The sequence below is a fragment of the Macrobrachium nipponense genome, chromosome 8 (genome assembly GCF_015104395.2).
Source record: "Macrobrachium nipponense isolate FS-2020 chromosome 8, ASM1510439v2, whole genome shotgun sequence".
Classification (NCBI taxonomy): domain Eukaryota; kingdom Metazoa; phylum Arthropoda; class Malacostraca; order Decapoda; family Palaemonidae; genus Macrobrachium; species Macrobrachium nipponense.
The window spans coordinates 44632758-44647404 of record NC_087203.1 but is presented as its reverse complement, the minus strand read 5'-3'; the positions used below and the strand labels follow the sequence as shown (position 1 = coordinate 44647404).

At 43.7% G+C, this 14647-nt stretch overlaps 1 protein-coding gene across 1 annotated transcript in view; it reads left to right on the top strand.

The window, feature by feature from the left end:
* LOC135222721 (structural maintenance of chromosomes protein 4-like) overlaps positions 1-14647 on the top strand; it is a 64243-nt gene that overhangs the window by 32989 nt on the left and 16607 nt on the right. Inside the window, exons 4-6 of the mRNA XM_064260927.1 lie at positions 6776-6943; positions 7416-7589; positions 8697-8885. Coding sequence (XP_064116997.1) covers positions 6776-6943; positions 7416-7589; positions 8697-8885 — 531 coding nt within the window. The remainder of the gene's footprint in view (positions 1-6775; positions 6944-7415; positions 7590-8696; positions 8886-14647) is intronic.

Here is a 14647-nt window from a genome sequence, read left to right as displayed (position 1 = left end):
AAGTTTAGAGCTGTTTCAACCTCGCTAGCATTTTTTTTTTTTTTTTTTCCTTCCAAAAAAAGAATGTGTAATCAAGGACATTCTTGATTCCACCTTTTGGAGGAGCAACTCAGTATTCGTCTCCTCTCCTCATGGCGCTCCGTATACGTTATGTAACGTTCGCTTTACTTCGAAAAAGCAAGCTGATAAGTTTGACGGCCGGCAAGCTGCTTTGCACAGTCAAACAACTTATGTCTCTGGTCTGCATAAGAAGGGCATTTAGACGTGAGGAAGCTTTTGGAGGTGCTCGACGTCCTATAAGGTAGAGACATTCTCCAGGACGCTCGGCAAGCACCTTGCGGAAGACGAAAGCCATACGTCTTCCTTTAGTGTTCACACTCTTCAGGAGCAGCGTGCGGCTCTCCATGGAGACGCATGAGGACGTCCCTTAAAAATATTCAACGTCATACGCAAAACGCGGTTCGTCATAACATTGAGATGTTGGCAAGGTCGCTCGCCAGGACGCCTCTTGGCGGGCCTTGCATGCATCAAGGCCGCTCAACGAGTTCCTCCTCTGGAACGTCGTTCGAAGACTTGGTGTTCTCTGCTCAGACACGCTCGTAGCTAAGCAGGACGTTTTTTGAGGAACGCAAAAATAAAAAAAAAGGGGAAAAAACGCTTTTTGGGGACGCTCGGCAGGACGCTTTTTGAGGACGCTCGGCAGGACGCTTTTGAGGACGCTCAGCAGGACGCTTTCCAGGACGCTTTTGAGGACGCTCAGCAGGACGCTTATGAGGTGGACGCTTTTGTGGACCCATTCGCCAGGACGCTTCGGTGGAAGCTCGGCAGGACGCTTTGCGAGAGAAAAGACTTGTTGAAGGCGTCTTATTTGCTGTTGAGGACATTTCTTTACAGAAATTTTTAAAAAGGATTCGGAGTTAGCGGAGAGACATACCCGAATTTTTTCTTCGATCCCTCTTTCCTCTTCATCGATTTCTTTGAGAATCGGGAAGATTATATACTCGGATTCCTGGGTGACTTTCGGCCATGTTAAAGGGTTTTCCCCTATTAGCAAAGTGCTAATAGTTTTGTCAAGTCATTTAAGTGGGGGACCCCTCATAAATGGGGTAGTTCTCATTGTCATAGATTTTAACGTTTTTATCGTTTAAGCGGATAAACTCATTAACAAATTTCGGAAGAGCTCTCATTCATTTTCAGAGGCTCATCCGGGGAGTAAGAAAAAGACTTGTAGACTAGATCCAGGAAGTCTTATGTCCAATATCATAAGAACATTGAACGGTCCTTTTCGATCCTCGGTTCTCTTGATGATCTCTATTCGAATATTACTCCCTTTTCTTGGCAAAGAGTCTTGGCAAAGAGTCAAGGAGTTCTTTTAAAAAGTCTCATTCATTAGAACGTGGACAGTCGGTTTCCCTTTCTTTCTCTCTTCCTCGTCGAGGAAAGATGTAGTAGAGAATTTGATGTTCAAATTACTACAATACTTATGTAGTTTATCTTTGCGTCATTTTGCTAACGCATGGGTCAAGTCATTTACGCATATCGTATTTACCTCCGCGGATAGAAGCCGAAAGAACTGTTGTTCTAATGTATTTATTTGGCACTCCCTTCCACCTTCCAAGAGTTTTCGGAGTAAGAACAACTCTTCAGGTATTGTTACGACAACACCAACTCAGCTTCTGTATTTAGCGAATTCTGTTTCGTTTAAATACGCCTGCTTGAGAAGGTTTCCTTTTGCTCCGATAATATCATACCTATTCCTTCGTAAAGGGAGTAGCTGGCAACTCAGGCAGTTAGTATTCTGTTCACCATTGAAGCTTTCCTTCGAGGAAGACTTCTCTTCACGTCTCTTTGATAGAGATCGAAGGTGGTCGATCTCCAAGTCCTTATTTTGTTTTCTTGAAGGAAAGAATTTAGGATGGAGATCGTTGTTCAGAATCCTATAAATATACTACGTATATTAACCTCGCGACATGATTCTACTAAGCAGTTGAATTGTCCGAGGGGTGGGGTAGGCGCATATCCTAGTTTTTCTACGGATTGCGACTTAGACGAGAAGTATTCTAATTGAACTGCAACTCGGGGTTGCCTGCAACCTCCCAGGAGTTTGTTTCAATTTTATATACTTATGGTTTTGTCACGACAACACCATTTCAACTTTTATATTTACCGAAATTCGTTTCGCCTAAATATAATTGCTCGAGCATATCTTTTATGCTCGGTGGTTCTAGCCGAACGCATTCCTTTGTGGAATATGGATTACCTGGCAACTCAGGATGACGAGTCAGCGGGAGCTCAGGCTCTGCTACTGCGTATTGAAATGCCTGTGCCTGATAGCCGCTCAGTATCAGCTGGGCCTCCGAGATGCACGGTTGTTTATGTCTCTCTCTCTCCCCTGCCTTGATTGACTACCGAACCGTATCTCTGCCCAACAATCTTGGACTTAGGTCTCTGATTAAAGGGGATTCTCGCAATTATGAAGGACCATCTACTGCTGTGACGATAGATTCCATCGCCTTCGATATTGCGAGAATTTTCAACAGAGATATCTCTTAGACTTATTCATTTTACTGTTTACCGCACGGTACAGAAGTCTGTACAAGTCTCCCGCTGCATGGCACTGATAATGCGAATGATTTTGCAGACATCTGAGTTTGTCTTTAAAATATCTCATATTCGTAGGTGTACAATTGTTCATTGTTCATCCCGAATTAACAGATATGTCATAAAGACATTGCCTACTCTCCGACCTGACAGCTCTACTTCCAAATGTTCAGCCCATGTGAAGCAGTCCTTCAGGCGGCTTTCCCCTGTGTTTTCATTACTGAAGAACGCCCCGCTTTCATTGCAACTACGACTTCTCACCGGACAGCAATGAAATAGCGGTTAGCGTTTTCAGTCATTTGTAAGCACAGGTTCAGAATCTTGAGAATCCTTCTCTCGATTCGTCTGTGAAGACGTAGGTTGCATTCAATATCTACCTTCGTCTTCAACGGTACATAGCGATAAGATCTTCAAGAGATGGCAGTCTCTTGGCCAAGGCAAAGCAGTGCTGCCTATTTTCAGTGTTCAATCGGAGGAGGCCGTTTCTGGAGTAAGTGAAGGGAAATGAATATTCCTCCAACTCGACCTCTGTGAATTTCCTTATGGTTCTATCTTTCCGTCTGAAGTATGAGATAAGCTAGAAGTCCTAACTATTGTAGAATATGCAAATATGTTGTTGACGGCCTCTAGGCTCAGAGATGCGGTTCTGTCAAACAACAAAGCTTCACGATCTTTGAGGTCTGTGGAGATCTTGAAATTCTCTGGATCAAAGGTTCCGGCATGGAACTTAGACGTAGTCTGAGTTTCTGATGCCAAAAGCATTTCGAACCTATCCTTTCTGCGAACTTAATACACGTGACAGAAAGGCTAATATTCTAACCGCTCTAGCCACGGCAAAGAGGGTTAGTGAGGTTTTAGCCATCTTCAGAGGTTTTGGCTTTAAAGGACATAATGCGGTCTGTCCTCTAAGCCTTCCGTTCTTGATAAGAACGAAAACCTGTCTAACCCTTGACCCGAAGGCTTGGAGACCAAGGGTATGGCACAAATTATTGGGCAAGGGCATTAGAGTCCTGTGCCCTGTAGGGTCTCTCAAGTTTTATCTTGATAAAACTATAGAAAGTCAAGGTCAACGGACAATCTGCGGTGCTCCGTAAAAAGACCAGACTGGTTCATGTCCAAGAACACCCTGGCATTATAGCCAAGGAGTTCTTTTAAGAGGTCTCATTCATTATGTTGACATAAAGATTTGAGATTTTTTTCTTAATAGAATGCTCAAGAAGTGAGGGCGCGGCCTCGGAAGCATTTCAACAGAACATGACACTCAGTAACATCCTGAGTGCCACGCTTTAGCGAAGCAACTCTGTGTTCGCTTCACACTCCCGACAATCTGCGGTGTTCCGTAAAAGACCAGACTGGTTCATGTCCAAGAAAACCCTGGCATTATAGCCAAGGAGTTCTTTTAAGAGGTCTCATTCATTATGTTTGCATAAAGATTTGAGATTTTTTCTTAATATGAATGCTCAAGAGGTGAGGGCGCGGCCTCGGAAGCATTTCAACAGAGCATGACACTCAGTAACATCCTGAGTGCCACGCTTTAGCGAAGCAACTCTGTGTTCGCTTCACACTCCCGACGGGATGTGAAGACGACATTTGAGATCTGTAAGTCGCTAGGACCATACATTTCCGTAGATATATTATTGGGGGCAGGAAGCAACACGAATCCTATCCTATAGAAAAGGGATAGGTGTGCTTTTAACTTTGAAGGGTTGGTCGCTTGAGGAGCGTTCCTTTTCATTAGCCTAGAAGTTATGGAACTAACTTTGATAGGTTAGGTCAGGTGGTGGTTTTAGCTTCGGTGCCCTCAGAAGTATGGTCATATGGTCTAGTCACATTGTGGTCACGCCCCCGTTGACGGATCATCTAGAGCGCACCAGCATTACAGGTCTCTACCTCGCTGGCAACTCTAGTAACGCAAAAGCAGACTTTGGTGACAGTAATCACGAAGTCGGCTATGCTAACAGGTGAGGAACCAAGATGTATATCATCTACTTAATTTAGTTTCCCAAAAAATCCTATTCTGTCTCTTCCCACCATCCGAAGGTGGGATTCAGCTATATATATCTGTCAGGTAAGTTTCATGAACAAAATGTTATTGTTATAATACAATTAAGTTTGTTCATACTTACCTGGCAGATATATATAATTAAAGTGCCCACCCACCTCCCCTCAGGAGACAGTGGCACTGATAAAATATGAATAGAAAATGGGAATAGTTCCTGATATCCGCCTCCCACGGCGGGAATGGGTACTACCACCTGGCCGCCCACTGCGTGTGCCGCGAATTTTTAAATTCTGTCGGACTTCAGAAAATACAGCTATATATATATCTGCCAGGTAAGTATGAACAAACTTAATTGTATTATAACAATAACATATTTACAACCCCTCGCAAGGCCTCTTAAAAGACAGTCGTCAGTTTTATCAAGTTACTATATACGTATATGTTTTACTAATAAACAATTTTGTTATTTTGTAAAATTATAAATATAGCTTACACAATATCAAAACAGATAAGAACTAAAAGCAAGAACAAGTTCAGAGCATATTTGTTGTAAATATTTATGTAAATTTATTGAGATCGAAGATGCAGTAACATTTTTGGATTATACACGTCTTTTCTATTATTTCTTTGCACTTTTATTTGCAAAATTACAATTATAGCCGACATACTGTCATAAAAGATACGAACTAAAACCAACAGCAATCCCTGTTTATATTTATGAGTAAACATATAATAAGACATCATGTGAGAGAAAGAAGCAATACATCTGTCTTTGAAGTCAAGTACACAACTAGCTCTGTCATGCTTTTAGTGAATTTATGGGCTATAAAAGTAATGGCATCCCTTTCCTGCCCAATTCCCGAAATCAATGGTGCGTGATATTATTACTCACCATGAGTAAACCTGTCAACCACCCAAAACCTGTTATTTCTATGCATGTGAGTATGTCCATCCATTAAGGATTAAGGTACTGTAAGAAAATCATGGTAGAAATACCTAGTATGATGAAAGAAATACTTATTGGAGAAGCCCAGTGAGGCAGTTCCCTCCATGATAAGCCGAGTTTCACAATCCCCTTTGCGGTCAGATGTGAGTGGGCCCTCTAATGGTCTGGTAGATTCCTCAAGACTTTTTTTGCCCACAGAACCAAATGTTCGTGGAGTGTTTGTGCATCTTTCTCATGCACTTCATCTTGTGTTGCCCAACTCTCCCTCTTATGTTTAGTTGAAAGCTGCTGCTATGCGAATATTTAACAATTATTTCCGTGCCTGAACCTTCAGGCTTTTCTCATTCAGGGTAGAACATTGGCTAAGGAGTTGGAAAATCCTTTAGTTACATTTTCCTCAGAGACTAATGTGATTGTTGCACTTTTTTATTTTTTAAAAAATAAGCTTAGTCAGATATTCCTGAGCTAGACAGTAACCGTTGAGTCAGAACATAAATATTCATGTCTGCATATAGACAAATTACTAGCAAGCTTTATCAAAGCAATAATAATTTCCTTAATGAAATTATTTAATTCATTACCTAGCGAACATTCATGGTCCCTCCCTCCCCCTTCCCAACTTCCCCACAATATGGTGGGTAAAGAAAAGAATGACTGAAAAATCATGTGAGAAGGTAGAAAACAGACTGCCCTCAAGACCAACCTTGTATACATAATGTGAAAATCTTTCTTTTTTGCATCGGTGAAGTTATTTGTAATTAGATAAGTTTATGGTAAACATTGAAATCTGTTATTATATTAAGAATGGTCACATTTCATGATAAATGTACAATTTGAGAAGTGTGGTGGTTTTTATTTTAGCATTACTGTAGCCATCTAGGATTGCTATTTTAAAGTAATTTTTTTTTATTAAAGGGAAGGATAATTCCCTATAGGTTTCAGGTAACAACTTTTAACTTGTCCCTTTGGTGGAATTTTGTCTTTATGGTAAATGTTTTAGCTTGTAATCAAGTAGTCAAAACGTGATTTCAATTTGATAAGTTATTGTATAGTACATTTTCTTTTGCTTAAAGGTAATCTATTTATTATATTTGCGTAAATTATAACCACCGGTTCCATACAACGGAAAAACACCATACAAACAAATCCTCCATTAGTCTGGGTTAATGAGTTGACATCATACGGTTATGTTATTTCCAGTTTTCCATCCTTACAATAAATTTCAGGTAGCGATTAAGACGGCTAAACGTAACACCAAGAAGACAGAGGAGAAGATCGCTACCTTGGAATCAGAAATTAAGGAATTAGAAGATGAACTTAAGGGAATGCAAGAAAAAAGGCAAGCAATTGAAGATGCAGCAAGTTTGGTTTTAAAGAATTTGCAGGAAGTAACTGTAAGTTATAGATTTTTATTTAGTATATAGTATTACATAGGTTTAAGGTTTTTTATAGTCATTATTATTGTGTAGTTATCTTCCTTAACTATGTGTACTGATGAGGAAATTTGACTGCCAGTGGTGTTTGAAATGCAGTTCTTGATACCAACCCTTGAAAGTGTGATAGTCTGGGAAAAAAATGTTAGATGGAAGAGGTGTTGGATTGGAAGGCCTTTAGTATCCAGGAAGAGAGAGCGTGAAAGATAGCAGTTTGTAGGAGGGCTTGATACGTAAATGATGAACTTTCCTTATAGGTACTGTATGTAATGTGGCATATGATTGGGAAATTTTCTTTACGGGTTTTGCTGTTATAGAGTGGATTTGGCTGTTGAACATTTATTTTCTCAGTGCTGTAATGAAAAAAATTCAGCTTGCAATGTTTGTGATTGAGTTGTCTGTATAATTCTCAATTAATATTTGTTTTCAACAGCAAGAAGAGTTGGAGCTTAACGAACATTTAAGCGAACTGAAAGGTGAGCATGAAGAGATTGTCAAAAAAGAAAACAAAATTAAGGCAAGCCGAATTGAAATTGACCAAGAATTGGAAAAGTATGATGGTATTATCAAGGAAAACAAAGCAAAAATGGCACATTGGAAGAAATTGGTAAGTATTTGAAAAAGTTTTAAATTGTAATTGAGATTATGGAGGGGTTGTGAAATTCATTTGGCAAATCGCACATGGACACATTATGGGCATAGCATTGCTTTTGTTTTATTTCTTGCTGTGAATATGTTTAGCTTTGCATTTCTTTTCTTGTTTACTGTGAATTCATGTATTGTTATTGTGGTATTAAAGTTGTTTTTTGTATCACTGAAGCTGAATATCTAGTTTATTAAAGTATGTTCATACATGGAAAACAGAGGAGAAGGGAAAGGGGCTCAAATTTAGCAGAAAATTATGTAGAGAACCACAGTTGAAGGAACAGGATGATGTCATTGTAGTTTCAAATGGTCAATATTTTTTTTCCTTACATCTTAAAATTTTTTGCAATACTTGACTGTCCAGTCCTAATTGGTTTCCTATCCCAGAAAAAAATTAACCCTCTACATGGGGGTAGTGCCCTCAGTGCACCTCACACATTGAACAGTAGGCATTACTTGAGGTTCTTTGCAATCCCTTTGGCCCCAAGTGGCCCCTCATATTCTCTTCAATCTTACTTTCCATCCTCTCCTAACTTGTTTCATGGCACAACTGAAAGGTTTTTTCTCCTGTTTACACCTTTTAAACCTTTTTACTCTTAATTTCACTTTCAGCTCTGAATAACCTCATTCAATGCATGGCCCTTTGCTTAAATTTTACATTCCATACCATAGAAATAATTTTTTTATTTATTACTGTGGACACGCTATAACAGTGAAGGGGTGTTTGAGAAATGACTGAGGGATTCCCTGCTGCCTTTTCTGTCATTACATGTACCCATGACTTGGTCTGGTCATGAACAGTCATATCTATTTGTGTCCTTTACCTAACCCTGTGTATCATTTGTTTAACTTTATTTGACAAACTTGAGGTTACCCATACTCATAAAGGGGAGGTACTACTTTGATGATCTTTGTTCAACTTATGTCCCCTTACTTGGAAACAGTAAGTAAAAATGCACTCTCAGGTCCTACAAATGAGTTCATAGTACACCCTGTTATCTATAGTACTTACCCCTTGACATGGCCATCTTCATATTGGAGTTATTTGTATTTTGTGTCTCGCCAACAGATGAATCGCTTACAACTATCTGAGATTCCCCTTGAAAAGGATAAAGAGGAAGGGGAATTGGCAATATTAGATGAAGCTGCCCTTGATGAAGTTGATATAAAGCAGTTGAAATATCAAATAACTGTCTTGGAAGACAAACTTGCTCAATCCAAACCTAATTTAGCAGCTGTTCAAGAGTACCACAAAAAGGTAAGATATTTTTCTTATTTTATATTTGATTGACAGCCATTCTCCATCATTTAGGCTTACACCTCCCCAAGATCTTTAAATTTGATTTTTGTACATGAACTTCCCTGCCAGATATATACTTAGCTATAGTCTCCGACGTTCCGACAGAATTTCAAATCTCGCGGCACACGCGACAGGTAGGTCAGGTGGTCTACCTTACCGCCGCTGGGTGGCGGGCGTATGAACCAATCTATCTCTCCAGCCAGATTTTTTTCTGTCGCTGAAGCGATAACAAAAACTGTTGTCGTTTCTTCCGATATATTCTTCATTTCTCGCTTGCCTGGAGATTGATTTGAACATTTTGGTGACGTATTCGCTCTATGTTGGCTTGGCATACGCTGATTGTGGACCGTTATTGACTTGCGCTGGATTTTCCTGTAGAATGTCTGATTTTGATTCTGTTTCCAAAACTCCGGTTTGTTTAGAGTATGTGTGACCGATGGATGTAAGGTGAGGTTACCGAAAGCTGCGGTGGACCCTCACACTTCTGTGTTAAATGTAGGGGGAATGAATGTTCGTTTAGTAACCCGTGTCAAGAGTGTGAGGTTTTGAACGAAGATGAATATAAGGCTCTTTCTTCTTATATTAGGAAACTTGAAAGGGATAGGGTACGTAAAGCTTCTTCAAGGAGCTCGAGCAGGTCGAGAATGAGTGAGAATGGAAACTAACATTAATGTAGTTTTAGAACCTTCCTCCCAGGTCTCAGCTCCTGCTCCCCGCACCGAAGCCGTAGATTCGTCTTCGGAGGCGGCGGCCTCAAAAGCTTTCCTTGTGTTTCTAAGGAAGACAAGAATCTTCGTACTGAGCAAGGTAAGAGTGTCAGTGATGATAAGTGCAGTGTACCCAGTGATGTGGAGGGTGCGTCTGACCGGCTCCTTAGTGCCTCCAGGCCTAGACCTCTTCCAGACTCCCAGTTCCAGTGGAGGAGGAAAGTCGAAAGCCGCAGGAGGGCTAGGGAGAGCCCCCACCGGTCAGGCGTCCCCTCGGCAGATCCTGAAGTTCGCTCCCAGGCTGCCTTGGATCGTAAGAAGAAGAATATTCTTCGCCAGTGTTTTTCGTCATCCTCTTCTCCTTCGCCGAAGCGTGGGTGGAGCTCTAAGGAGGCGTCACGCCCGTTGAAGAGGGCTGCGGAGGCTCCCTTCAGTACGTTTAGCGTCCAGCCCAGAAGACTTTTCTGATGTAGCTTCCTTGCAAGCAAAGAAGCCTAGGAGATCAGGTGATCGCCCTCCTTCTCGCGCCTCGCGCTGAGCTTGCTTCGGAAGAAGATCCTGGGGACTCTCCTTCTCGAGTACTAGCGGGCCTACAAGCTCAGATCACAGCCTTGGCGGACTCCTTGGCATCGAGATCGCGTAGAAGGAAGGATTTGTCTCTCCCGATCAAGAGATCGAGACGCGTTTCGTCGGAAGAGCGCTCTCCTTGTAATCGGCGTTCTCCTTCTTTTGAGGATTCTTCTACTCATCGTAACATTTCACGAGAGGAACACCACTCCCGCTCGGAGGTGTCGAGACGCCATTCGACGGATAGGCGCTCCTTGGATTATGAAGATATTTCCTCAAATCGGATTCCTGCCTCGGGTAGACGCTCAGCCCCTTCTGTTTCTCCTTCTTCTAGAGTTCGTGCAAGAAGAGAGAGTCGCTCAGGTCATAGAAGACTTGGTTCGTCGTCTCCGTCTCTTCTTTATTCTCCTCGTCTTCTCAGAGAACCTAGGGAATGCCCTTCTGAAAGTAGGCGCACTTCTCCTTCCGACTACTGTAGTCGGGCGTCGGATAACGTGACTGGTAGGCGCTCATCGCACGGAGTTCGCTCCTCCCCTGTAAGACATCAAGAGTCTAGTAGGAGCCCTGCTCCTGGTAAGCGTCATTCGTTTAGTAGCTGTTCTCCTGGAGAAAGACACCTTGATTCTCGTTTGCTTCGTTCTCCTAGTAGGCGCTCTTCGTTCTCGAGACTCCCTACTCCTGATCGGTCTCCTCTTGCTAGAAGTCAAGAACGCCTCAAGCGCCCTGATTCTGTTAGGCGCTCGGAGCCTTACAGACGTTCTCCCCTTGGTAAGGACCAAGATCTCGCAGAACGCCTGTTTCGTTTAAGCGCTCGGAGCGTAGCAGCCGCTCTCCGCTTCGTAGGCATCAAAGACCTCTAAAGCGCCCAGCCTCTAAAGCGCCCTGCTCCTGAAAGGCGCCCTATTTTTAGCAACGTTTCGCCGCTTGGTAGGCGCCAGGATTCCACTAAGCGCCCTGTGACAGATAGGCGCTCGGCGCCTAATAGCTGCTCTCCTCACGATCGGCGACAGGATCTTAGCAGGCGCTCTCCCTCTCGTAGTTTCCCTAGGGATAGGACGTGGTCTTTCTAGAGAATGCGAGTTTAGACCAAGAATTTTCGGATAAGCGCCCTTCTTTTACAACTCGTCGTTCTCCTGTACGCCTTTCTACTTTGGAATCTTCTCCTCATTCAAGACGTTTTGTCTCCTTCATCGCACTGTACCCCAGCTAGGAAATCATCTAAGGATTCTCATAAGGATCCTCATCCCCGTTCTCCTCCTCAAGAAGACCAGGAAGCCTCTGAGGAAGAAACTAATACATCGGCAACAGTTTCTTCGTACAAGAAGCTCACAGAACTTCTCCTTCAGGAGTTCGGAGAGTCTTTGAGCCCTACTGCTCCTCCTTCCTCCCACACTCGTTGTTCTCCACAGCGAAAGCAACGAAAGGATCTTCGTGTGTGAGAATGAAGCCGACTCTTTCTATGAAAGAAAGCGCTCAAGAGTTTCGGTTCATGGATGCGTACTAAAGAGGAAGCGGGGAAAAACAATGTTTGCCTTCCCTCCGTTCGAAGCTTTCAGGAAGGGACAGGATTTTGGTATGAGACAGGATTGTGGTATGAGACAGGAGAACCCTTGGGACTGGGCCTTCCATCTTCAGCTGACGCAGATTTTTCGGCACTAGTAGACGCCACTAGAAGATCAGCTTTGAATTCGGCCAGAACAACGTGGGCAATGAATGAAATGGATCACATTCTAAAAGGCATTTTTAGAGTCTTGGAAGTTTTCAACTTTCTCGATTGGTCCCTCGGAGTCCTAGCCAAGAAAACTCAAGGACCGGACACGTTTTCTCCGGAGGATTTGAATTGTGTCTTATCCTGTATGGATAAATCGTGAGAGATGGGGCCAGCGAAATAGCTTCACTGTTTGGAGCAGGGGTCTTGAAGAAAAGATCAGTATTTTGCTCATTTTTAACAAAATCGGTCTCACATGCTCAGAGATCGTCTTTGTTTTCTTTTTGCCCCTCTCTCTACACAGCTGTTTCCTAAACACCTGGTTCAAGACATTCGAAGGCTTCTTCTCCTGCCAAAGCTACGCAGGACCTTCTAGCAACAGTCTGCAAGGAAGCCGCGCCCATACCTTCCAGACTAAGACAAAGAAAGCTAAGCCGACCTCTCAGGAAAACCCTTTTTCGAGGGGCATCTACCTCTAGATCCTCTTCGTTCAGAGGTCGGAAACCAAACAGAAGAGGGAGGACTTTTACGAAGTCAATCAAACTCCCAAGTAAGACTCAAGTCCTTCAGACAACTGTAGGCGCCAGGCTTTTACAGTTTGCAGAAGTCTGGGCCCACAGAAAGACGCAGATGCCTGGACCCTGTCAATTTTGAGGAAGGGCTATCTAATCCCGTTCTTTTCGAGGCCTCCCTTGACGAATACCCCGAGGGAGTTTGACGGCCAGATACAGGGACCCCATCATGAATCAAGCCCTCCGACTAGCGGTAGACCAGATGCTGGAAAAGGAGGCGATCGAACTAGTGGCAGATCATCTTTCGGCAGGCTTTTACAACCGCCTGTTCCTAGTTCCAAAATCCTCAGGGGGATGGAGACCGGTGTTGGATGTAAGCGCCCTGAACTTCTTCGTCGAAAAGAAGAAGTTCACGATGGAGACCACTGCCTCGGTGTTAGCAGCACTCCGTCCAGGGGACTGGATGGTGTCCTTGGACTTACAGGACGCTTACTTCCACGTACCAATCCATCCTTCCTCGAGGAAGTTTCTAAGATTCATGATGGGGGGAAGAATCTTCCAATTCAGGGCCCTGTGTTTTGGCCTCTCCACGGCCCCCCAAGTCTTTACGGCCATCATGAGGAATGTGGCACAATGGCTTCACCTGGAAGGGGTGAGGATTTCGCTCTATCTCGACGATTGGCTTATAAGGGCCAATCCAGAGATCGTTGTCTGAAGGACTTGAAGAAAACCCTGGATTTGACTTATTCCTTAGGACTTCTGGTCAATCTGCAGAAGTCAAGTCTGATTCCGCTCAAGAGTGCGTTTATCTGGGGATCCAGATGAACTCTCTGAGTTTTTCGGGCTTTTCCGTCACAGGAGAGGATAGCCCGGGGACTCGAAAAAAGTAACAACCTTCTTAGGGAAAGAAGTATGCACAGTGAGGAGTGGATGAGTCTGCTGGGGACGCTCTCCTCACTGGAGCAATTTGTTTCCCTAGGAAGGTTGCACCTGAGACCGCTCCAATTCTTTCTTCATCGGAATTGGATTGTCGTCCTTCTCAGGATTTGAAGTTCTCCCTGTCAATTACTCTTCAAATCAAGAAGGAGTTAGCATGGTGGGCGGATCCCGACAAGTTCTCGCAGGGACTGCCTCTTCAATCCCAGAAACCCAGCCTGGTGTTGTTCTCCCGATGCGTCGGAAACAGGTTGGGGGGCGACTCTGGGAACCAAGGAGGTGTCAGGAACCTGGATGGGGGACCAGTCTTCCTGGCACATCAACAGGAAAGAACTAATAGCCGTGTGGCTTGCTCTGAAGGAGTTCGAGTCAGATGTGACAGGAGCAGTTGTGCAATTAAACTCGGACAACACCACGGCTCTGGCATACATCAGGAAAAACAGGGGGGGACGCATTCCTTCTCTCTGTACGAAACAGCAAGAGATCTTCTTCTGTGGACAGAAAAAGAAAAGGGGGATAAAACTTCTCACCAGATTCGTACAGGGAGAAAGGAATGTAAGGGCAGATCTCCTCAGCAGGAAAGATCAGGTCCTTCCCACAGAGTGGACTCTGCACCAAGATGTTTGCCAGAGCCTTTGGAAGTTGTGGGGCAGGCCTCTCTTAGACCTGTTTGCAACTGCAAAGAACAAAAGACTGGATCTGTATTGCTCTCCCATCTCGGATCCAGGAGCAATAGGGATAGACGCCCTCCTACTCGATTGGAAAGGACTCGATGTATACCGCGTTTCCCCCCTTCAAAGATTCGGGTTGACTTTAAAAAAGTTCGCAGAGTCAGATTCCGCGAGGATGACTTTGATAGCTCCCTTTTGGCCAGCACAAGATTGGTTCACAGAGGTGCTGGAATGGCTAGTGGATTTTCCAAGATCGCTTCCTCTAAGGAGCGATCTACTCAGACAGCCCCACTTCGACAGGTACCACAAAAACCTCCCCGCTCTCAGTCTGACTGGCTTCAGACTGTCCAGAAACTGGTCAGAGCGAAAGGCTTTTCGTCAGCAGCTGCTAAGGCAATCGCTAGAGCGAGAAGGTCTTCCACATTACGAGTGTACCAATCGAAGTGGGATGTCTTCAGAAGATGGTGCAAGAGGAATAACGTTTCCTCTTCCAGTACCTCTGTGAATCAAATTGCAGACTTCTTTTTTATTCTTAAGACAAGAATGTGGCTTAGTCGTTTCGACGATTAAAGGCTATCGTAGTATGTTGGCGAATGTCTTCAGGCACAGGGGCCTCAAC